Source organism: Emydura macquarii, unplaced genomic scaffold (genome assembly GCF_026122565.2).
Source record: "Emydura macquarii macquarii isolate MOO-44397 ecotype Brisbane River unplaced genomic scaffold, CSIRO-AGI_Emac_v2 contig_3108, whole genome shotgun sequence".
In the NCBI taxonomy this organism is placed as follows: Eukaryota; Metazoa; Chordata; order Testudines; family Chelidae; genus Emydura; species Emydura macquarii.
This window is the reverse complement of record NW_027133245.1, coordinates 606,380-631,772: the sequence shown is the minus strand read 5'-3', so window position 1 is coordinate 631,772 and position 25,393 is coordinate 606,380. Positions and strand designations below refer to the sequence as shown.

Here is a 25,393-nt window from a genome sequence, read left to right as displayed (position 1 = left end):
GAAAGGGACAGAAAGGGGAAAGGGAGGGAAGCCAACTGGGCTCCTGTGGACTCTCCCTATCCAAACCCATGAAGAAATGATGCAAATGAATACACTGCACTGGGATATTCCCCACCGTGATACCAGAATGTGAGGAGACCTATTCTTCACTATAGAGGAGGTTGGTAGGAGTTAAGGAGAAACTAGGCTTATTGGGTAGAGGGCTATATTGGGAGTAGTTGTAGTACCCCCATGGATTTGGATGAGCATCTGAACTTTAGAATCCTTGTTACAAGTGCTCTCAAATTCTGAATCTTTGGGTTCTTCTATCATTTTTATGTGGATTTTTGCAAAAGATGACACTGGCCATTTCACATGCTTTTTTGCTTCTTTTCCTTCTTTGCATTGGTGCGACAGAACATCATCAGAGTCATTATGTAGTGATGTATCATCATAATTTAATGTGTGTCACAGAAAATGTAGGAGTTAGAGCAAGAGTTCTCAAGCCTTGCTATAATGTGGACTGTATTTTAATAGGGAGATTATTCTGTAGACCTTTTTCTTCAATTTGTTATTGTTTCTCCTCCCCTTTTACAAAAACCCTGTGGCAACTACTGCACATAGTAATATTAGTAAAGCATTTCATGGTTTTTGAGCTGTCTTTTTGTTTAGTTTTCAGGCTGGAAATAAGGAGCTAGAACCATATGACCCAATAGCTCTCTGTGATCCACCACCAAGTGGTGTTTACACCACAATCTGAGAACCTCTGCTTCAGAAAGACCTTTCAGATTACCATGAAAATTGCACTGGTTTTGCAGTCCTGATTGTTAAAATTAGCCTACCAAAATAATATATAATTTATTTAGATGCACATGCCCCCCTGCAAGGGCTGGAGACCAACCACCTGCAGATAATTCGTTTTGAAAAATAGTGAAAATGATTGCATGCCGGCCACTGTCACGTCAAGGAAGAACGCCACAATGGACTTTAATGATCAGGCGATCTACCACCTGTAGCTGTTTCTACTGAGTGCCAATCATACAGGCCTTCCTTCCACACACCCCTTTGTACTGACATTTAGGAGCCAGCCAACGTGGACCATCAATCATCATCACCTGCTTCTCACATAGCCCAGGCAATGTGGCCACCGAGCGCGGAAGGCAGCACTGAGCACGTGCAAGTTTTCGGTGCATCTGGTCTAAAGGGTCACGCGTTATTTACACACTGACTCGCTACGTTTTTCCAAATCCGCCGCCTACACATGCACTGCTGAGGTGCCCCCGTGGGGCCCTGAGAGCTCGGGGGACCCATGCTAATTAACTGGCACTCTCCGTGCTGCATGTAATGGTAGCTCCGCGCCCGCGGGTTTCAAGGCAGATGGATTTGCCCATGCGGCAAAAAGAGGCGATAGGCACTGAGGGGGGCTCCTCCCTCTGGAACCCGAGGGAGAGAAGAGCGGCAGGAGCGGACGCAGCGCCCGTTGAACCCCCGGGAGGGCCCCTGCTCGCTCGCGCTGAAGCTCGGCCGCGGTTCTAACGGCCGCTGGAGGACACTGATTTGAATACGCATGGAACCGTTCCCTTGGCCCCGCCCACTCCCCTGTGTCTACGCGGCGGCCGTTCTAAACGGCCAAAACTGTTCGGGCTCGCGGTCGCTTCACACCTAGGTGCCCCGGCGCCAGCGAAAGGACGGTGCAACGCGACCCCTGTCCGCAGGGGTCCGCCGCCCTGACAAACCCCTCCCCGCGGCCGTGAGTAGACGCAGCTGCGTCGGTGAGGAGAGCCGAGCGACTGCCAGTGTGGGCCATGCAGGTGAGGGAGCTAGAGAGGCGGGGAGCAAGCGGGAAGCCGCTGAAGCTGCAGGAGAGCTGAGCGCGGGGGATGGGATTATGGGGGTGAGCCCAGCTGGAGAGGGAAAGATGGGGATGAGAGGAGTGAGCAGAGCTGGGAGGCGAGAGGGTGGGGTGTGGAGAGATGAGCTGAGTGAGGGAAGGGGGAGCCTAGCTGTGTGGGAGCCGCCTTTAGGCAGACATGAAGGTGAGGGAGCTTTGGGGAATGCACCTACTGGCAGGGTGGGGGGAAGGTGGATAATTCCAGGCACTGGGGTGTTGGGCACCCCAGCGGTGGTGTGAAGATGCTGTTGGGAAAGCTGGATGAAAAGGGTGAAGCTGGGGGCTGCTAAGCGAAGGTGTGAAGCTGTAGGGCAGTATCAACTGTGTGGACAGGGTTTGGGTGAGCAGATGTGCTGCAGCCATAGGTGGGAGAAGTTGGCACTGGGCAGGGAGTGCAACAAAGATGTGGACATGGTGGGGAGAAGCTGCACGAAGGTGTTGAAGCAGTGACTGGAGGAAGGAGTTGGGTGTGATGGTTATCAGGATACCCAGGTCTGTGAATCACCTTGTTCCCCCCTGCTTCTAGCTATAGGGATTCTTGCCTATGGTGGCTGAGGGTTAGTTCCCTGACACCGCCAGCCTTAAAGCCACTCCATCACTCTCCTGCAGTCTATGCCAGTCCTCTTTGCCTTGCAGGTTAACAAGAGGTGCACCCCAGTCCTTGAGTCTCTTTGAAGCATTCCCCTATGATATTTAGCCCCTGGTACTGGCTACTCACAGACATCCCAGATCCTCTGCTCCCAAAGGAACATTGTACCTCTGTTTACAAGTGTGTTAAGTACTGTTCCTGTATAACAAACTGCACTTCTGAGCACTTACAATAAAATCAAAGGAGGTTTATTTAAGAAAGAATGGACGTTCCACTGGAAACATGAGTGTGATGGAAACAAATGCCTGCAATACAAAGCAAAATAATAAAACAAGAACTAGGACATATACTTACAGTGAGACACTAGCAAAGGAGAACTGGTGGCCAGGATTGCATACCCACAGTGAGATGCATTTACTGTGGGAGACAGTATGAGTAGGTAAAGGAGAAATGCCCAGCACTAGGACAAAATTGCAAGGAATATGGCAGGTTGAACCATTTCAGCAATGTGTACAAGAGCAGACAAAGGTCTCAGAAAGATTCATTCAGACTTGTACAAGAGAGGGGATAGCTCATCAGATAGTGGTGATCACATAATGACTCTCCTTGAGTACAAGAACATATCAGATTCAGTCTGTTGAAACAGAAAAGCAACAAGGGATGATACCAACTGCTCAGTATGCAACAGTGTTGGTAGGGAAATGGTCTGTGTGATTTCAGCTGGATAGTGGGGCCTCCTGCACTGTGATTCCTTGCGGTGAATTGGATTTGGACATATCCTTTACAAAGAGCAGGCACAATTTAATAATGTACAATGAGGATACAATGGAGCCCATAGGAAAATGTGATCTCATGGTAACTAACCTGAAAAATAACAGGTAGTAGCAGCTGAAGTTTGTAGTAGTGGATCATAAGCACCATAGACCCTTGGGAAATACAGTGGTACAAGCCGTGAATGTGATTATAGTGCAGTGTCAGAATTTTATAGTTGCAGTGCAAGAAGCAAAAGGGGGAGTCCCATAGACAATGGAAACAATTTTAAAAGCATATGGGAATGTTTTCAAAGGTGACAGGTGCCTCAAAGGAAAGCTGTGACTGGAAATAGACCCCACAGTGGAACCTCTGTGCTTGCCATGAAGGAAAATTCCAGTTGCAGTACTTAATCAAGTATTCAAGGATCTCAAAAATGTGGTAGTGGTATTGTAGCACCTGTAGAGACCAGTCTGTGACACTCTGTACCTGAAAATAGCATCTGGAACCCCCATGTTCACCATTGTGATATGATTACGATGTGTTTTGTACAAAGCATGCCTTGTGAGATCATTTAGGAAGTCTTGATTTGCTGAACATTAATATCCTGTTGAATTATGTGGGTTACCATTGTATCTGAAGTTATGAAGTTTTGCTATGTGTGTCTTATTTTGAAATACCTTGTAAGGTTGGGGAATGCTCACAGCTAGCCTTTCAGTGGGAACAAAGAAGCAACAATCACTTGCCAGACAGATGTTGATGGCCAATCAAGAAAATTCACTCTCCCAAAGACTGCTGAAAGAAAGAACATACGCAATGAGGGCGGCCTAACCTCCATGTCACAGCAAGGATCTTTCTAGCACTTGGAGAGAAAGTATAAGTAAGGGTTGATGACATCACCACTTGGCCTCTCTCCTTCTCCATCTCGACACCTGGAAGATAGTCTGGAAGACAAAGACTTTGAACTGGGGAGATTGGTCCCAGGCTGAAACAGAATACAGCCTGTGTATTAAAAATGTGAGCTGCTGGTAACATCAATTAGGGTGAGAAAAGCTATTTGATTCAAATCTTGCTTAGTCTGTTAAAGTTATAATTTAGACTGCATTTTTATTTTTATTTCTTAAATAACCAATTTTGATCTTTGTCTGCTACTTATAATCACTTTAAATCTATCTTTCTGTAGTTTGATAGTTCTGTTCTGTGGTTTACCTAAAATAGTGTGTTTTGTTTGAAGTGCTTGGGGCTCAGCTCAGATTAACAAGGGCTGTTGCACGTCCATTACCCTTTGTTGGAGTGGCAAACTAATTAATGAGCTTGTACTATCCAAGGGAGTCTTGAGCAGTGGAAATGGTATATTTCTGGGGTGCAATTCTGGGGACTGGGGTGATTGGCTGATGCCTCTCTCTGTATATTCATGAGTGACTTAGAGAACCTTCATGCAATTTAGCTGGATGTGGATCTCCACGTGCTAAATAGCTGAGTGATCACAGCACCTGGAGGGGTTTGCGGCTTCTCACTGGCATAGCATTGTGAGGGACAGCCCATGCTGGAGAGTTAATGGGGCACAGCTGTCCCACAGTTCCAGGTTGTTCCCTGGGGGCTCCATCACATAGTCAAATCTTCACTAAGCAGCATGGTGGTGGTAAAGAAATTAGCAGGCAAATTACGTATCTGCATAAACCCAAAGCCACTGAACCGGGCATTGAAAAGATGCCAATATTGACTGCTTATAATTGATTACATCTCGGCAGAACTTTCTAGAGCCAGAATTTTTAAGATCTGTGATGTGAGGAATGGATTTTAGCACATAAGCCTTGATGAAGAGTCCAGCATGCTGACAACCTTTGTAACACCATTTGGTTACTACAGAAGCTGCACATGCCCAGGTGTTCCACAGAAGATTCACCCAAGTGCGGTAAAAATAATTGCAGATGATATCCTTACTGTAGGCAGAGTGAGCAATAATAAAAGAGGCTGAACTAGACCATTACTGAAAACTACAAGCTTTTGTACAGTGATACAGGGACAAGAACATAACTCAGCCTGAAAAATATATGACTCAGATAGCATGAGGTGACCTATATTGGACATCTGTTCACAGCAGAGTGACTGAAAGCAGATTCCTAACAAGATCAAGGCAGTCAGAGACATGCCAGCTCCGATGGATGTCAAAGTACAGTTCTTCAGTGGAATGGTACATTTTCTATCCACATCTGATTGCAGTAGCAGAACTCATACATCAGCTCACAAGGCAGATGTTGAGTGGGACTGGGCAGGTCCCAAGAGCAAACATTTGATATGCTGAAGCAAAGTGGGACTGCTAAATACTGAGAACATGGTGGCAATTAAAGATAATCTAGGTACGGCCCAATACCTAAATAAATACTTTGTGTCAGTTTTTGTTAAGGGTAATGGGAATAAGGATATGGAAGTAGAAATTAACACACCTGAGGTGGAAGCCAAACTCAAACAGCTTACTGAGACCAAATTGGAGACCCTGGATTCTCTATCCAAGAATATTGAAATTGCAAGCCCAGTAGCAAGGATTTTTAGCAAATCCATAAACTCAGGGATCATACCCTATGACTGAAGAATTGCAGATATAGTATCTGTATTTAAAACAGGGGGGGAAATGGATCTGGGAAACTACAGGCCTGTTAGTTTGGCCTGATTTGTAGCAAAGTCTTAGAACAAATTTTGAAAGACAGTGTAATTAAAGACTTAGAGGTAAATGGTAATTGGGATAAAATACAAGATGGTTTTACAAAAGGTAAATCATGCCAGACCAACGTAATGTCATTCTTTATCATTATCAGATGATAACTGATTTTCTAGGTAAAGGAAATGCAGTAGATCTAATATCCGTGCATTTCAGTAAAGGATTTGATACAGTTCCATATGGGAAATTATTAGTTAAATTGGAGAAGATGGGGCTTAATTCCAGAATCGAAAGGTGGGTAAGTAACTGGTTAAAGGGGAGACTACAACAGATCATGTGAAAGGTGAACTGTCAGGCTGGAGGGAGATTATTAGTGGAGTTCCTCAAGGATGAGTCTGGGGACCAATCTTATTTAACATTTTCATTAATGACCTTGGCACTAAAAGTGGGAGTGTGCTAATAAAATTTGCAGATGACACAAAGTTGAGAGATGTTGCCAGTATGGAGGAGGATCAGAATAGCATACATGAGGATTTTGATAGAAATGGGAGGAGGGTTTCCGCTATGCCCCTCTAGTCTGGAAGTGATGGTGTATCATGTACTCACTCTGCAGTGCAATGAGAGGGCAGTGCAGTCATGGCCCTAATTCAAACTTCTCCGGCTGGGCCATGGAACTGTGATTTGTGGGCCCCGAGCCCTACTGGGCAACCTGGTTGATAAGTGCCTATCTGAGTCCTGCAGTGTCTGCATGTGCCAGAGCACTGAACGTGGCATGGCCTCCCCAGCAACCCCCTGAGCGGTCCCCAGAGCCCCCACCCCAGCCTCGTGTTCTCCCCATCCACCGTCCTTCAGGGCTAGTCCCCTGAGCCCTCTCCAGGCCCTGCTTCCACCCCAACTGGCTGCTTTTCCTCCCCAATCTGCCTCCAGTTGCCTGCTTCTGCCACATTCTGATGGGGTTCCATTTAGGCAGGGTGATGGGGACCACCTGCCTCTCCCCTTCTTCCCCCCTTGAGTTTTGTACCCCATCCCCCATTACTCACTCCTCTCGCCCCTCCCCTCACCAGCCAGGAATTGCCTTCCCTGCATACCAAAATCTGAAATGGTGGCCCTGCCTTCCCCCATCTCCCCAGGGCTAGTCTCTGGAATCTATTTGGTCCCTCCTATTACCCGGAGCCCTCTTCCTGCCTCTCTGCTATCCCAGCCCTGAAAGGGGCATCACACTGCTAACTAGATCAAAGTCCAATAGCGTCACCTCCTGGCTCTGAACCCAAAAGAACTCTCACTTGCACAGTCACACCCTGCCTTGCTGCCCAGATCCCAGCCTATCCCATTCCTCTTCCATCCTGCCCCCATCTCTGCTAATTGGCTCATTGGAGACACAGAGGAATGTTTGCGGGTGCTCAGGGGACAAGTGGCAATGCAGGTGGCTTGGGTCAGCCCCACGAGTCCTGTTTTCAGTTTAGGGAAATATGGTCACCCTAGGCTTGGGTCACTTACTGGTTTGAAGTAGAGTAAATGGTGAATTCTCTGTAATTTCAAATCTTTAAATCAAGATTTGAGGACTTCTGTAACTCAGTCACAGTTATGGGCCTGTTGCAGGAATGGGTGGATGAGGTTCTGTGGCCTGTGATGTGCAGGTCAGAATAGATTACGCTGATGGCCCCTTCTGGACTTAGTCTGTGAATTTCAGATAATATTGATAGGATCAGCACTATGAAGAAATTTTCATGGGTTTGGTGGGGAGTGATGATGGTACAGAGAACCACTCTCCTCAGGCCATATTCTGAACCAATCTGTGACAATCTGGATGTGACTAGATTACATATGTGTAGGCTTGGCAGAATTTGATTTTGATTTATATATATATATATATATATATATATATATATATATATATATATATAATTTTGAAGGATAATATAAATGTTTATTTTTAGGCACTCTTCTATTTTTATCAATTTAAATTTTCACAGTTATGGGACATTATAGGTGGTGGTCAGACAATAAATATTTAATTACAAGTAGACACTGATTCAAAAAAAAGCTTTATAACCATTATAAGCTTTATGACCATTAAAATGCCAACTGTCACCTTCATGTCAGAATATACAAAGTAAATATCCTTAATCAAATTCTAATAAGTTCTCAAGTAACATTTTTCTTACTTTGCTTATCTTTAAATTTGTGTTGTCAATGGAAACATTTTTCTTCAGCCACCATCAGGAGCTCATTCACCTGCACATCTACTAATGTAATATATGCCATCACGTGCCAGCAAGGCCCCTCTGCCATGTACATTGGCCAAACCGGACTGTCACTACGCAAAAGAATAAATGGACACAAATCAGACATAAAAAAATGGTAACGTCCATAAGCCAGTAGGAGAGCACTTCAGTCTCCCAGGACACTCTCTGTAGCTGACTTGAAAGTTGCCATACTTCAACAAAAAAACTTCAGAAACAGACTTCAGTGAGAAACTGCAGAGCTGGAACTCGTATGCAAATTTGACACAATCAGACTGGGTCTGAATAGGGACTTGGAATGGTTATCTCATTACAAGAAGTAATTGTCACTGTTCACACATTCTCACCTTCTAATCAATGGTTGTGAATAGGCCTCATCTACCCTAACTGAATTGACTTGTTAGCACTTGCCCTCCCCATTGTTATGTTTCTCACCCTTGGATGTATATATATGCCTCCTATCTGTGGTTTCCAGTTCATGCATCTGATGAAGTGGGTTGCAGCCCACAGAAGCTCATGCCCGCAGAAATTTGTTAGACTTTAAAGTGCTACAGGATTCTTGCTGTTTTTACTGTATACAGACTAACACGGCTACCCCTCTGGAACTGATAAAAATCTAATTCTTCCAAGTTTACATATGTGCCTCTGTGCAGCTGGAAAGAGGGAAGGAGATGATGCCACTTAAGCTTAGCCTTTGTCCTCTCATAAGTTTTGGCTCATTCTTGTAGGCTTGTTGTTTTCCTTTCCTCTACAGGTAAAAACAGCATTATCTGGCTCCTTATGGGTTGCTGAAATCCGAGCACTTTTTTATTAAGTCTGTGGTTTATAACCTAAATAACCTGAAACATTTTGTTCTGTTCTGAAATATTAGTGTATTATTTTGTGTATTATTATAGTGTATTATTAGTGTAAATATTTTCCTGCAATACTACAAATTTTGTGGAGAAAATGTGATAATAGAATAGAAATGAAACACTAAAGATATTTTCACTGATTCATTGTTGGTCAGTATTTAAAGGCAGAAAGTGGACTTAAATCTGTTTAGAATACATAGCAACAATAACCGTCAACATTTTCATTTATTTTCCCATTTACTTCGATTCTAGTTGTGAGCTTGTAGACGCCACTTGAAAATCATGAATCAGACTGTTTAGTCACAGCAGAAAGATGAAATGTCATTTATTCTTAAATCCTCACCTACAGGTCAACTGCATATAAAAAGCTAATAGAACTCACTAGCATAGCTGGAAGACTTCATGACAAAATGACTAAATTCAAAGAAGGAAAGTAAAGTACAAAAATTCATCTTTCAAGTGCTACAGCTAACTGTTTAGAATGAAATTGTAGTTCTTAGTACAAAGTCTGAATACAAGGATTTTATAATGGGGACCAGTGCAGGGGTTTTAGGGATGGTTTCTTTCTCTCAGCATAGTGGCTGAGCTCTGGGTGCTTGCAAAAGCTGGATAGTTGCAAAAGCTGCAACCCGATGAACTATCACTATTCATAGATTCCAAGGCCTTCCAGTCTTGATTTAAAAATGGTCATTGATTGACTCTTGGTAAATTGTTCCAATGGTTAATTACTCTCATCATTAAAACTTTATGCCTTATTTCCAATCTGAATTTGTCTAGCTTGAACTGCCACCCATTGGATCATGTTATACCTTTCTCTGTTTTATTGACGAACCCATTATTAGATGTTTGTTCCCTATGTAGATACTTATAGAATGTAGTAAAGTCATCCCTTATTTTACTCTTCGTTAAACTAAACAAATTGAGCTCTTTGAATCTATACTATAAGGCACATTTTCTTATCCTTCAATCATTCTCATAGCTCTTCTCTGGACCCTCTCCAACTGATCAAAGAAGATTCTATTAGTTGCATGGACCACTACTACACATCTGCCACTCCTAAATCTGCAAAACTCCTCTTCTGTGGTCTGGTAGAGATGACATGAAATGGTGCTCAAGGTTCTGTGGAGTCTCCTTGTATAGCCTTTCCACTTTCTTCTTTTTGCCTGGTGGTAATGTTGCATTTCCTGTCTTTTGGGACTTTCTTAGGTATGGATTTCCCTAGGCGCTAAAGGAATGTTTTCACCCTTATCATTTGAGCTGTGGGATTTTAGACCGACACACCTTTGTGGAATGGCTTATGAGAGGTTTACCCAACAAGCAAAAAAATTAAGTACATTATGTGGAAGCTCTTGTAGTGTTCTTGTTTGTAGCGGTCATATTCCTTCCCAGAGACAGCATGATGGTTCAGGTGAACAGCTTTATGAAGCACTTTTGTGTATAATCTTTTGTCTTATATGTTAAAACAGTGCTATTTATTTCTACCATAAAAATTTGTGGGATTTACAAATAAGGTAGTAAATTAGAGTCAAATGTACATGTTTTGATTAATTACCTAATTTAGAAATCTGTGAATATTTTCTTGTTGTCCATATCTGAAGATATCAATCAGTTGTCCCAGTCAGATATCCCACCATTCCAGAATAAATAGTTATTATAACAGATGCTTCTGATAGGGTGAGAAACACTGTAATGCCAATTTTTAAAAAAGGCTCCAGAGGCGATCGTGGAAATTATAGGCCAGAGAGCCTAACTTCAGTACCAGGCAAATTGGTTGAAGCTATAGTAAAGAAAAGAATTACCAGACACATAGATGAACACTATTTGTTGGGGAAGAGTCAATAGAGTTTTTGTAAAGGGAAATCATCCCTCACCAATCTACTAGAATTCTTTGACGGCATCAACAAGCATGTGGACAAGGGTGATCCAATGAATATAGTGTACTTAGATTTTCAGAAAGCCTGTGACAAGGTACTTCACCAAAGACTCTTAAGCAAAATAAGTGGTCATGAGATAAGAGGGAAGATCCTCTCCTGGATCAGTAGCTGGTTAAAAGATAGGAAACAAAGGGTAGGAATAAATGGTCAGTTTCCAGAATGGAAAGAGGTAGATAGTGGTGTCCCCCTGAGGTCTGTACTGCGACCAGTACTGTTCAACATATTCATAAATGATCTGGAAAAAGGGGTAAATAGTGAAGTGACATAATTTGCAGATGATACAAAACTATTCAAGCTAGTTAAGTCCAAAGCAGATTGTGAAGAATTACAAAGGGATCTTACAAAATTAAGTGACTGGGCAACAAAATGGCAGATAAAATTCAATATTGATAAATGCAAAATAATGCACATTAGAAAACATAATCCCAACTATACATATAAAATGGTGGGGTCTAAATTAGCTGTTACCACTCAAGTGAGAGATCTTGGAGTCATTGTAGATAGCTCTCTGAAAACATCCACTCAGTGTGCAGCAGCAGTGAAAAAAGCTGACAGAATGTTAGGAATCATTAGGAAAGGGATAGATAATAAAACAGAAAATATCATATTGACTCTATAAATCCATGGTATGCCCACATCTTGAATACTGCGTGCAGATCTGGTCGCCCCATCTCAAAGAAGATATATTGCAATTGGAAAAGGTACAGAAAAGGGGGCAACAAAAATAAGGGGTATGGAAAAGCTTCCATATGAGGAGAGATTAATAAGACTGGGACTTTTCAGATTGGCAAAGAGATGACTAAGGGGGGATATGATAGAGGTCTATAAAATCATGACTGGTGTGGAGAAAGTAAATAAGGAAGTGTTATTTACTCCTCATAACACAAGAACTAGGGGTCACCAAATGATATTAATAGGCAGCAGGTTTAAAATAAAAAGAAGTATTTCTTCACGCAACTCACAGTCAACCTCTGGAACTCCTTGCCAGAGGATGTTGTAAAGGCCAGGACTATAGCAGGGTTCAAAAAAGAACTAGATAAGGGCATGGAGGATAGGTTTATCAGTGGCTATTAGCCAGATGGGTGGGGATTGCTGTTTGCCAGAGGCTGGGAATGGGCGATGGATCAGTTGATGATTACCTTTTCTATTCATTCCCTCTGAAGCATCTGGCATTGGCCACTGTCGGAAGACAGGATACTGGACTAGATAGACCATTGGTCTGATCCAGTATGGTCTGTCTTATGTTCTTATTGATATTATTTACCATGGTTGGTTGTATATGCAGCTCTTTGTGTATTATGTGGGCCGCAGCCATACAATCTACATACTACCTGTATGGCCCTGATGATGTCACATGGGCCACAACTGTGTGCCAATTGAGCTGCAAGCGGCCTGCAGGCAACAGGTTGAGAGCCACTAGTATAGAAAATCTCAATGAAATAAACATAGTTTTATCAAATTGCAAGCAGTTCCTTTCTGTTGTGTCCCTTCGATGTTGCCATATATTTTTAAAATTCCTCATTCACATGTTCTATATTATTAAAAGGAACCATTTGTGATAGTATTTATGGTGGCTCCTTAATGTTCACACTGATTTAAAAGGAAGTTTATTTTTGTTTTCAAGTTTCTAAGGTTGGTTTTACATTTCATATTAATAAAGTCAATATTTGCTCCTTAGCAATCAATAAAGTTGTAATATTAAATTATTTCTAAATAGAATAGTCTATGAATGTACTGCTGTCTTTTCTTTGTTCATGCTTGGTTATAATTTTGACCTATTTTATTGTAATGTCATGCCCTGCATTATATGCCAAAGTGAAAAAGGGAACAGTCTTTTTAAAAAAAAAAAAAAATACAGGAGTAGATTAACTTGTTGATTTTTGTTTTGTTTCATAATTTCAAAATAGGATCCAAATGAAGATACGGAATGGAATGATATACTCAGAGATTTTGGAATTCTACCTCCGAAAGATGAGCCACAAGATGAAACTGAAGAAATGGTTTTACGTTTACAAAAAGAAGCAGAGGGCAAGTAAAGTTTAAAATGTATGCTCTTAATACCGCAAACTATGAGGATCTGAAGATTCTTCAGAAACATTTCTGATGACACAAAAGTTCTAATACAATTTTTCTTTTAAAAATAGAATATTTTGGTTATTTTATTTGCTAGTTTTTTTTTTTAATATTCATTTATTTGTGTTTTGAGATGGTTACTCTATTCAGTGCAATATACTTTTGAAATAATAGAATAATAGCATAATAAAATATACAGATGGGTTAATAACAAATACTACTGTATATGGTATATAAAATGAAAAATCAACAATTTACCCTTGGAAAACGAAAACCCATTTTAGCATTTTACCATACAGAATAGCTGACATAAGCAATGTTGACATTCAGACAACTACTGATCAGTTATCCACCTATGCAGGCTGTTAAGAACAAAGGGAGTCTAATCAGAAAATTGGTCTTCAGAAGTGAAATATGTTTCAGAAAATTATCTTCTTGTAACTGCTTTCCAGTACTTTAAACTTCCCTTGCGTTTTGTGTTAACGTCACTGTAAAACAAATTCTACTTTGAGTGATTGCTCATATCCATTCCATTCCAATGGAATGGATATGAGCAACACATCTCGAAGAACAATAGTTACTGGTAAGTAACCCTGTTTTTTTTAACATGGTATATGTGACCCATAATAATAAGAGTAAAATTTTCAAGAGACCTCTGAATTTGTGTCCATAGTTTGGCATACCAAATATTTTCATTACCTCCAATGTGGGCATGCAAACTAGGGTCCCTATCATGCAAATGCTTATGCATCTGTTTAACTCTGTGCACAGGAGGTTCAATGAAGCTACTCTACACAGAGTTAACCGCTTTTTAGTATTTGCAGGATTCTGGCCTAGGTAGTTATGCTTATCTATTCAACATGTATGCCCAAAGCCAAAGTTTAGAGTTCATTAAAACATCCATGTGCACAACGGCCAGTGCCTATGCAGAGACTATGGGATCAATTCTGCCTTCTTCCTTAGCACTGTTTGATGTAGGGTTTGGGAGCTGTCAGGAAGCCATTTACAGTTCCCTGATTCTCTGCCAGCCATCCCTATCATGAGTTAGAGTAGTCTAAGGCTCTGTTCCCAGTAGAGGATTCATGGAGTGGAGAAGAATTATGCCATGCCCCCTCCTCATTCCCACTCTGACTTCTCTGACTACCAACTATCTTTACATTGGAGGTGGGGATGCAGGTAGTGTAGTAGCTAGCTCAAGTTGCTTTATGACCGTGGGAGTCCCCGTATTGTAAAAGGAATTCTCTGCTGGCCACTTCTGGCCAAAATCCAAAGACTCTGCATTACCTGAAAGATGCAAAATGTCAGGAGCAAAATGGGAAATCTGAGGCTCCTTTGAAAATTTGACCCCAGAACAGACATAGTTAAATCCAAGAATTACCATGTTATGTTATGTTGTGTTATGCTGTATGAGAGGAACATAACATGAAAATGACAAAGCATATAAAGTAACTTATAGTTACTCAAATTTCAGTTGTTTTCTCTTTGTGTTACCCAGGGTTTTCAGAACCCAAAGCAGTGGTAACTGTTTCAATCCAGGTGGTGTCAGGAATAAATCAATGGGAACACAGTACTTCTGGCTGATGAAGATTAATACAAGCAAGTGTATGCTTATCTAAAACTACTATTTATTAGATTTAAGCACACGCAGACATAAGCAACAGGTTTAGAACACCCCAAATAATTACTTAAAATTTGAGATCATATTGAGTAATTTGAAGCAAGTCAGTGCTGGCCAGATACTTCCCTGCTAGGAAGTAAAGGTGTCAGGAAAAAGTCTTTCAAGAATGCTTCAGAGAACTGCTCCAAAGTACATTCTATTAGCTAGTCTTTTTATACTAACTTTCACAAAACAGATAAATGATAGTGACCCCTACTGGTTCATCACTTCTCCTAATTTCAATAAACTTCTTATTAACAAAACATTTCTAACAATCTTAGTCATAATAAGCTTATGTATCAAAGGCACCCATATTCGAGGTCCCATCCACTTATTTTCTTTCAGTCTCAAATTTAGACTCATTGTGATTTGCAGAAATTGTAAATATGCTTTGACTTTGCCTCCAAAAGCCCTACTTATTCAAATTAATAATTACCTATGTGGTGTTCTGTTTCATTAAATCATGGTGTCTGAATGCACACAATCTGACTGCTGTTAACTTGATCAAGTTTTGGTGTAAAACATCCCTCAAATCCAGGCTAACAACTCCAGTGTTGACCAAATTCATAAGTGAGACATAAGATATTTTTCACGCTGATATTCCTCTGATGCCTGCATCTAAAGGTTCTGCACATAAAAATATTAAAATATGTATAGTGTTTTAGTGGACAAAAGATGACTAATTATTTGGCTTATTCTTTTAGTGAAACCATATGAAAGAATGACTCTTAAAGAACTAAATGAAGCTGAAGATGACTTTGATGAAGATGATATGAAAGCTCTTGAAATGTATAGGTACAGTAAGATGTTTCTTGCTATATTCACAGTATGTATTATTTAGGATGTCACACACGTGGGATAAAGAAAAATTCCATCCACAGGCTGAAAGGATGAAAACCTACCTACATAGTTATATTTTTGAAAATTAAATATGCAGCTAAAATTAATGCTATTAGTTAGAAAAATATTGTGTGGAATTCTTAGAGGGTTCTGAGAGAATAGAAACTGAGGCAAGGATTGCCTGTAACATGACACTAGTTCAACAGGAGATATTACAATAGTCGCATACAAAATAAATGTACCAGTGTGATAAAGCTATCCACTTGAACTAAAAACCAGAACAACTGGATTAGAACTATGCCCATTATAGTATACTTCTGTACTGTTAGAACTGCTAAAATAGTAGCAGTTTAGAAATACTAGACTGATGTTGATTCCATGTCTACTTCAATTTTATGATAGAAAGAGTTTTAAAAGAATATTCCTATTAAATCACAGAGTTGTGCACCTAAATCATCACACATCATGGTAACAATATTTTATACATAGTTTGTTTAAAATACATATTTCTTTTTAAAAGAAAGTCAGCTGCTGACTTAAAACAAAGGCTTTGTTTATTTCAATACATTTTAATAAAAATTGGCCCTTGACTGTGAATTTTTCTTACTTTCTACATTGTCATTATTTTTATAGATAAAGACTGCCACCTAGTGCTTTTGCATTCAAATTTTCAGTACAAAATAGTGCAACAGTGCTCATTTTTTTTATTCAGTACATAATTTTGTTTTCAAAATAATTAAAACATAATTTTGGCCTTTTTTGAATTTGTGTTGCTTGCCTTGTCTTCACTGCAGTATCAATACAGTCATGTAATACATGTGTTGCTTTAACATTCTTTTCTTTAATATTTTTGTCCTTAGATTGATATATGTACATATAGTTTCTTTCCTATCTTCAAGTGCTGACTTGTTGACTAAATGCCATCACAAGCCTTTCTAGCACAAAATTATTCCACTGAAACTTAAAGATATTCAAATATAGACTATTAAAAATTGGTACCACATTTCAAAAACAAGTTGCCACTTTTCCAAAATAGCTTCTAAAAGCAGGATGAAGTACTAAAAGTTGAAAATCACGGTTGTGATATTTCAACCATAAATGATGATGGGTTTATTCAAAGGAAGTAAGAGATACAACATTGATATTACTGTAAAATAAATTTTAAAAAATTGTACCAAATAATTTTTATTTCTGAATTAGGCAACAACGCTTACAAGAATGGAAAATTCTTCAGAAAAGACAAAAATATGGGGAACTGAGAGAAATTTCTGGTGAGCAATATGTGAAAGAAGTCACAAATGCTCAAAAGGATGTGTGGGTTGTAATTCATCTATATAGATCAAGGTAATGCTAGGATTATATTTTTTCAAAACTATTTAAGATTCTAAAACACTTATAGCAAAAAAAGATTCAATACTAAGAAAGATGATATATGCAAAATCAACTATGATGTCATTGTTTACTATATCCCCATTTGGGGGAAAGGAATCTTAGAAAATAAGTTTTCTCCAGTGTTGTTCATCCTTGTTCCATCAGTGCAGTACGTAGGATTTCTTCACCTATGACTAGAAAAGATCTCTCTTGTTAGCTACTGTTGGCATACATAAATTGTGCTGGAAGGCAAAAGTTTCTTTGTAACCCTCCTTTAGGATTCCTCTCTGAGGATTTTGCTGCTCCCCCCTTTTATTTTCTTTCTTTCATTCTCTCTCTCCAATAGATCAGCAGTCTGATAGGGTGAAGGTCTTTCCTGAAGGATTGAGGAAGGTTGGGAATTTCCCTAATTTAGCAGTTCTCCAAGGAATTCCCTAGTGGTAGCAGTAATTGCATTAGTGGTAAGATCTAAGGACTCCCATGCTCAGCTCTGTGTGAGTGTGTGTTAGGGTTCGGGGGGTGTTGTTTTTTAGTTGTTTGTTTTTTTGAGACAGGACATGGCTTTTTTCTTAATACAGTGGGAGGCAGTTTACAATGTTCTTTCAATTGCCATGAATGAAGCCTTGTTTCCAGGATCAAGGATCAGGTCAGTCAGATGGAAATAAATGCTTATTAAAAATAAGGTGTGGGACCTTCCATTCTGTCATAATGGCAGACTCGTTGTGCTGTAAGCATTCCAGGAAGGGCTCAAGTAGCAGTGCTCAGTCCCTGTCTTCCTCTCCTGTGTGATCTGTATAGATGGAATAGGTGCTCCTAAAGACCAGAAGATTGAGAGTTTGCTGAAGAGTGGCTTTGAATCTTTCTCCATTCTTATGAACATCTCTGTCTTCTGAAATCGTAGCTTGCACAACCATTTTCATCATTTGCTCATTCCACAGAGAGAGATACCTTGTAATGATCTAGAGATTCTAAGTAAAATGAAGTTCCATCAAAATAGCACTTATTTTTCTTTATAAAGCAACCTGGGATATTACCAGTTTCTTAGCCAGTTTGCTTCTTTGCAGTAACTAGCTTTGTCCTGAATATGGCTTAGGGCCCTGGATACAGATTCTCTCTCTTGTGGCAACATCATCCAAATGGAATGAGACTCATTTGAGAATCTCTTGATCATTCAGCATTTTGCAATCCTAAACAGGATAGGCCAAGATTTTCAACAATGGCTGGTGGTTTTAGGTACCCAAATTGAGACATATTAAAGGAGCCTGTTTCTTTTTCCAGAGGATGGATGCTCAGCACTTTCTAAAAGTCAAGCCCATTTGAGATATCTCAAGTTGTTGGCATTAACAATACCAATGATACTGGTGTCAGATACACGGTAATACTTAGACAAATCTAAGGAAAGACATGAAAATATGTTTGAGTGTCAGCATTCAGTACCATCTGCTAGAGGAAGGAAAAAGTCCATGTGTAAAGGATTCAGAAGAGTATAGTGTGCGTGCTATTTGAAATTTCAAATTGGTGAATTCGTAAGCAAAATCTATTAGTTGTATTAGAGCTGTCTCAGTTCTCTTGGAGGTCTAATGTTCCTGAAGTTCAGATGTATGCCTTATTGTGAAATCTGTGAAAGAGTCATTGAAGCTCCTCTTTTTCTCTGTCAAAATTTCAATAACTGATTTTGAGAATATAAGCATTTGGAAGCAGCATAAGACTTCTATCCAGCCTGCCTTTTTTGCCTCTGTCTTCACAGACAAGGTCAGCTCCCAGACTACTGCACTGGGCGGCACAGAATGGGAAGGAGGTGAACATCCCGCAGTGCTGAAGGAACAGGTCCAAGACTATTTAGAAAGATTGGACATACACAAGTCCATGGGGCCAGATGCAATGCACCCGAGGGTGCTGAGGGAGTTGGCTGATGTGATTTCAGAGTCATTGGCTATTATCTTTGAAAGCTCGTGGCAATTGGGGGAGATCCCTGATGACTGGAAAAAAGCAAATATAGTGCCCATCTTCAAGAAAGGGAGGAAAGAGGATCCAGGGAAGTACAGATGGTTCAGCCTCACGTCAATCCTATGGAAAAATACACATGGACTTGTGTATGGAGCAGGTCCTCAAGGAATCCATTTTAAGGCACTTGGAAGAGAGGAAGGTGATCAGGAACAGTCAACATGGATTCACCAAGGGAAAGTTATGCCTGACCAACCTGATTGTTTTCTATGAGGAGGTGACTGGCTCTGTGGATGTGGGGAAAGCGGTGGACATGATATACCTTGACTTTAGCAAAGCTTTTGATACGGTCTCTCACAGCATTCTTATCAGCAAGTTAAAGAAGTATGGGTTGGATGAATGGACTATAAAATGGATAGAGAACTGGCTAGAGCATAGGGCTCGAGTAGTGATCAATGGCTCCATGTCTAGCTGGCAGCTGGTCACAAGCGGAGTGCCCAAGGAGTCAGTCCTGGGGCCGGTTTTGTTCAACATCTTCATTAATGATCTGGAGGATGGGGTAGATTGCACCCTCAGCAAGTTTGCAGATGACACGAAGTGGGGAGTGGTAGATATTCTGGAAGGTAGGGATAGTATACAGAAGGACCTAAACAAACTGGAGGATTGGGCCAAAAGAAATCTGATGAGGTTCAACAAGGACAAGTGCAGAGTCCTGCACTTTGGACAGAAGAATCCCATACACAGCTATAGATTGGGGACTGATGAGCTAGGCAGCTGTTCTGCAGAAAAGAACCTCGGGGTTACAGTGGATAAGAAGCTGGATATGACTCAGCAGTTGCCCTGGTTGCCAAGAAGGCTAATAGCATATTGGGCTGCATTAGTAGGAGCATTGCCAGCAGGTTGCGGGAAGTGATTATTCCCCTCTATTTGGCATTGGTGAGGCCGCATTTGGAGTATTGTGTCCAGTTTTGGGCCCCCAACTACAAAAAGGATGTGGAGAAGTTGGAGAGAGTCCAGCGGAGGGCAACAAAAATGATTAGGGGGCTGGAGCACAAGACTTATGAGGAGAGGCTGAGGGAACTACGCTTGTTTAGTCTGCAGAAGAGAAGAATGAGAAGGGATTTGATAGCAGCCTTTAACTACCTGAAAGGGGGTTCCAGGGAGGATGGAGCTAGGCTGTTCTCAGTGGTGGCAGATGACAGAACAAGGAGCAACGGTCTCAAGTTGCAGTGGGGGGAGGTCTAGGTTGGACATTAGGAAAAAGTTTTTCACTAGGAGGGTGGTGAAGCACTGGAATGGGTTACCTAGAGAGGTGGTGGAATCTCCATCTTTCAAGCTTTTTAAGCTGCGGCTTGACAAAACCCTCGCTGGGATTATTTAGCTGAGGTTAGTCGTGCTTTGAGCAGGGGGTTGGACTAGATGACCTCCTGAGGTCCCTTTCAACTCTGATTCTAAATCAGAGTTGCTTTGCTAAAACCAGGCATGCAGGCCATGGACCAACATGATGTATCCACACCACCACACTGATATTTTCTTTTAAAATTGGAGTCCAGTTAGAGTTCTTTGAAAAAACAAAAGTAAAATATCAAATGTAAAACTATGAAACTAAATATCCAAATAACAGTAAACTTATGTATGTTGAAATCTCAAATACAAAAACTGCATTAAATTAACACAGACAGTTCCAAGGTTTATCACACGTGGAGGAAAAACAAAACTCAGACAGAACACACAGAGCTTACATAATACAAATAATCAACAGTATATGTATCATGACATTCATGTAAATATTTTCAGTTTTTATTTCAACAGCCTTTGTCCATAAGGCTGTAGGAGAAGACAGAGAAGAAATCTGTAGTGGAAGTCCATTATAAAGCAAAGTGGAAGCATACTGACTGCATGTAAAAACTCTATCCTTGAAAGTTTATTTTGATGGATTCTAGTATTTTCTTGCATATTACAAACTATTGTGTCAGAACTTTCATCAAACCTATTTATTCTCTTCTAGCATCCCAATGTGCTTATTAGTTAACCAGCATCTCAGCCTGTTAGCCAGAAAATTTCCAGAAGTCAAGTTTGTAAAAGCCATTGTGAACAGCTGTATTCAGAACTACCATGACAGATGTTTACCCACAATTTTTGTGTACAGAAATGGTCAGATAAAAGGCAGGTTCATTGGAGTTACTGAATGTGGAGGGACAAATCTTAAACTAGAAGGTAACATAACAAATATGTTCAAAATAATTGATTTTATAGTAATCTAATGTAGTTAATAAGATCATTTCTCAGGGTGAAATGGTTTTATAGTGCTTTTGTACATTAAACAGGAAAAATGAATAACAGTTAATAGAAGTTTCTGCATTTCTACTGTAGAACACTTACTGTTGTACATGTTGGTAGCTTACAATGCTATAGATAAGGTAGCCTCTGTGAATGGCACTTCTGTGGACATCTAAACATCTAAAACGTTGCTATTATCTAAAAAAGGGTATACTTCTTCATTGAGTGGTGTCTCTGTGGGTGCTCCACTCCAGGTGTCTGGTGCGCCCTCGCATCCGGATCAGAGATTTAAGTCAGCAGTGTCTGCTCGAGTCGCGCATGCGCAGCTCGCCTAACAGCGCCTTGAGCTGTGCATGCATGACCCAATTCCTTCTCAACCGGTCACAGTCCGAGACGGAGCCGCAGCAGTTCTCTTCAGCTGCTCGTTCTGAGAGAAAAGTTAGAATAGAGCAAAAGTTAACTTAGTTAATTTAGTTAGTCACCTCTTCCTTACCCTTTTCCATTTAAAAAAATGTAATTCCTTTCCCCAATATGCTAGCATAGATAGGCATAATAACGGTCTAACTACTGGTTCCCCAGGCTTCAAAAGATGCACTTTGTGCAGAGACGCTGGCTTCGGATGGCCACGCTCAATGTATTCAATGCCTCGGTGAGGGACATATCACACACAAATGTCCCCACTGTAAAAACCTCAAGGCAGAAGCCAGGAAGGACAAGGAATTCAGGTTAAAATTAATTCTAATGGAAAATTCCTTGAGACTTGCCTCAGACCCTGGGTATAGGCCATCATTGTTACCATCAGATAAACACCTCAGAAAAAGGGCTTCAATGCCATTTAAAACCTCGCCAAAAACAGGATGGCACTGACTAAAATAATGATCGCTCATATCCCTTTGGTTACTGCAACCTTAATGACACCAGAGGAGAGCCATAACAACGGCATGGAGTCGAGGACTAAAACAGTGAAGACCTCCTCTGATTCAGCACCAATGAAACAGATGTCTGCACTGACAGCCATGGCGCCGAAAATGACACCAACTGTGACCTCGGCACCGACTCGCACTGCGGTGCGGATCACTGCCATGAGTATGGCACTGAAGCGGACATCTACGCAGACAGTAACAGCACTGACCATCTCATCAGAATCGGCTCAGACGTTGGCACTGATCTACTCCATGGCACCAAGTTCAGCACCAGAAGGGAAACAAATAAAAAACGAAGCATCATGAACAGGAGAATTCACCATTATATGGCACAGACACATCACTGTCTCCACATGGGATCAGGTCTCCAGTATTATCATTCAGCAGGGAAGAGGATAATATTGAAGGAGTGTTCTCTCCTCAACACTCCTCACCACATAGACTCACTTCTCTCCCCTCTGGTCATAGGGGATATGGCAATTACCCAGGACAACCATAATATGCATCCCTGAAGTTTGCCCCACCCATGCCATTCCCAATTACACCACTGCATCGGATAACATGGTCACCCGTACACCAGGGACTACAGAAGACCCTCTGCTTCCCATAGGAATAGAGATATGTCTCCACACCATTCAACACAATCGGTCGTGGATCCTCCATCAGAAGCCATTGAGGAGGTGGATGATGCAGCAGAAGCTGAAGCATCACCAACACCACACAACTCCTCTTCACCGGATACCATAATACCACCTCCACCTACAAGTGCAGATGATTTCAGGCAATTTCAAGACCTGTTTAAAAGAGGGGCACAAGATCTGGAGATACCACTTAAAGAGGTATCAGAGAAACATCACAAACTTTTGAAGATTCTGCACACCACAGCCCCATCTAAGATAGCCTTGCCGATGGACAAAACAATAGTGCAGCCAGCTGACAACACATGGCAAACCCCAGCCGTCATCCCACCCACATGCAAAAGGACTAATAAAAATTATGTCCCTTCTAAGGGAGCGGAGTTTCTGTTCACCCATCCTCTGCCCAATTCCCTGGTTGTGGAAGCAGCACGTCAAAGGGGCAAAGAAACCCACCACAAATCCATACCCCGGAAAAAGGACTGGAAGATTTATTTGTCCGGAAAGATTACTCCTTGGCCACTTTACAATTACATGTAGCCAACTATGCCACGTTACTTTCTAATTATGATGTAACATATATTCGATATTTATGGACTTTATTGACGTCTGTGATGGACTCGCAGCACTCACCGCCATACTGCCATCTCCTGCTGGTGATCTGGGAATTAGCTCAAGCAACCACCCCGTCCGCGGCCTGTGCTCCGTCACTCTTCCCTGGGGTTCCCTGGTAGTCCTTCTCGCCACCGTCATGATCCACAGCGTCCTCTTCTGGACTTGGCTCTCCAGCCAAGCCACAACCCATGTTCCCCCCTCCCCTTCCGGGGGATTCGACAGTCCTGGCTCCGCCACTTACTTCAGTGGCTGCTGCAGTCCACCACCATCCCACTGGCGGTCTGGGGGACGCAGGAAGGGACCTGGGCCCGCCCACTTCTCTGGGTTCTGGCCCAGGGACCCCGTGTGCAGCAACCTTGCAGTGCCTCTTCCCTCAACTCCTTAAAAGACTTCCCTGGGCCACTTCCCTGCAGCCCCAGTACATCTTTTGCCCTTGTATCAGGACCTCCAGCTCACGCAGAGCCCCAGCAGTCAGCCACTGCTCTGTCCAGGGTGCTGTCTTCCTGTAGCCTGCAGGGCAGCCAGCCTTTCCTCCTTAAGCTCCTGAGAATGACTGCCTCTACTCTGCTTGCAACTCCCTTTTATACCAGGTTCCTGGGCTCTGATTGATTATCCTGCAGCCTCTTCCCATTGGCTGCCACTCCAAGGGCCCTCTTACTCCTTTCCCAGCCAGTGCAGGGCAGATGCCCCACCACACACCCTCCTTCTCAAGCCTGCCCCCATCAGGGGTAGGGATGTCTCCTGCTCTGCACTACCCAGAGATGGCCTTTCAGGGTCTCTCGCTGCTTCTCATTGTCCTTTAAGCGCAGGCACACCTCCTCTTTCTTTTTCAGCGCAATCCGCAGTGTTTGTTCAGTAGCTACCAGCTTCCCCTGTAGCTCTCCTATCTGGCTCACTGAATCCCCCAGCACCCTTTCCTCCAGAGTCTGAGTCCCTTCCTCAGCCTGTTCGGTTTCTATGTGCCCTCTTAACACTCCTTCCCAGCCAGTGCGGGGCAGACACCCCATCACAACATCATACCAGAAGAAAGATGGGAGCAATTTCAATCCATTGTTACAGAAGTTCAGCTCATATCTAGAACCGTCCTGCAGGCGGCTCTCGACACAGCAGATACAGCTGCCAGAATGATGACCACAGAGGTCGTCATGCGAAGGGCTTCCTGGCTCCATTCAGCTGTTCAACCCAAAGATCTACAGTTGACAATCGAGGAACTTCTGTTTGACAAAGCCAAACTATTCAGGGAAAAGACAGATGAGGTCCTTCACACAATGAAGGACTCATGAGTGACGTTGCGGACCCTGGGTATCTACACTCCTGCAACAAGGAGGAGTCAAGTTAGATACAAACCTTACCAAAGGAGATACCCGCAGTACCCTTACCAGCAGAGGAAATACGACACAAATTGATCCAGACAAAGACACCAGAGAAAATGGCAAAATCATCAACAACAGCAACAGTCAACATCCCAGCTGTCGTCATTGAAACAAAATTTTGAAAAAGTGGTCGAGGGCCTGAACGACCTCCCTCAACTTCCAGTGCTACAAGTACTCATCCAATTTGGCCACCGTTTCTATCCATTCCAGAATATCTGGGTGTCCATTACAGCGGACAGATAGGTGCTAGAGATAATACACTCAGGATACTCCATCCCTTTCACCACTATCCCTACCACCCAAACCCCTTCCCTGTCCCTCCCCAGGGCACCTCTTACAGCAAGAAGTAGATCATCCAGTACTCCTAGGCACAGTAGAATGGGTGCTACAACAATACAAAGGGAAGGGTTTCTATTCCCGATACTTTTTAACCCAAAAGAAGAACGGAGGAAGTTTGTAAGGGTACAGAGGTTCAAAATGGTTACACTATCAACCATTATAGCAGCACTGGAACGAGGGGACTGGTTTTCAGCCCTTGACCTTGTTAGACCTGAAAGCAGTTTTCAGCCCAACGGAAACCCACAATAATTAACAGGCATGCATAACAAAACCTCAGACAATGGCTAGTCTGCCTTTCCATGAAAGCAGCACATTTCATACACCCCTGCTCCACCCCCCTTGTGTTGTACCCTCTTATCTGTAAAAATTCCACCCATCTCCCCCCCAAAAAAATAGTTAAAGACAGAGACAGAACAGGATTTTTATCACCCCTGTTCTTACTGA

General features: G+C 41.9%; 1 protein-coding gene across 2 annotated transcripts in view; it reads left to right on the top strand.

Annotated features, from left to right (window-relative positions):
• Positions 1 to 1,146: 1,146 nt before the first annotated feature.
• The window catches only part of PDCL2 (phosducin like 2), a 28,504-nt gene continuing 4,257 nt past the window's right edge, over positions 1,147 to 25,393 (top strand). The window contains exons 1-5 of one of the 2 annotated variants that reach the window (XM_067530534.1): positions 1,147 to 1,790; positions 12,807 to 12,927; positions 15,334 to 15,424; positions 16,670 to 16,813; positions 20,793 to 21,001. In XM_067530534.1, the coding sequence (XP_067386635.1) occupies positions 1,785 to 1,790; positions 12,807 to 12,927; positions 15,334 to 15,424; positions 16,670 to 16,813; positions 20,793 to 21,001 (571 nt within the window). In that variant the 5' untranslated portion in view covers positions 1,147 to 1,784. Of the gene's footprint in view, positions 1,791 to 12,806; positions 12,932 to 15,333; positions 15,425 to 16,669; positions 16,814 to 20,792; positions 21,002 to 25,393 lie in introns of both variants that reach the window. The other variant, XM_067530535.1, reaches the window with a different exon arrangement.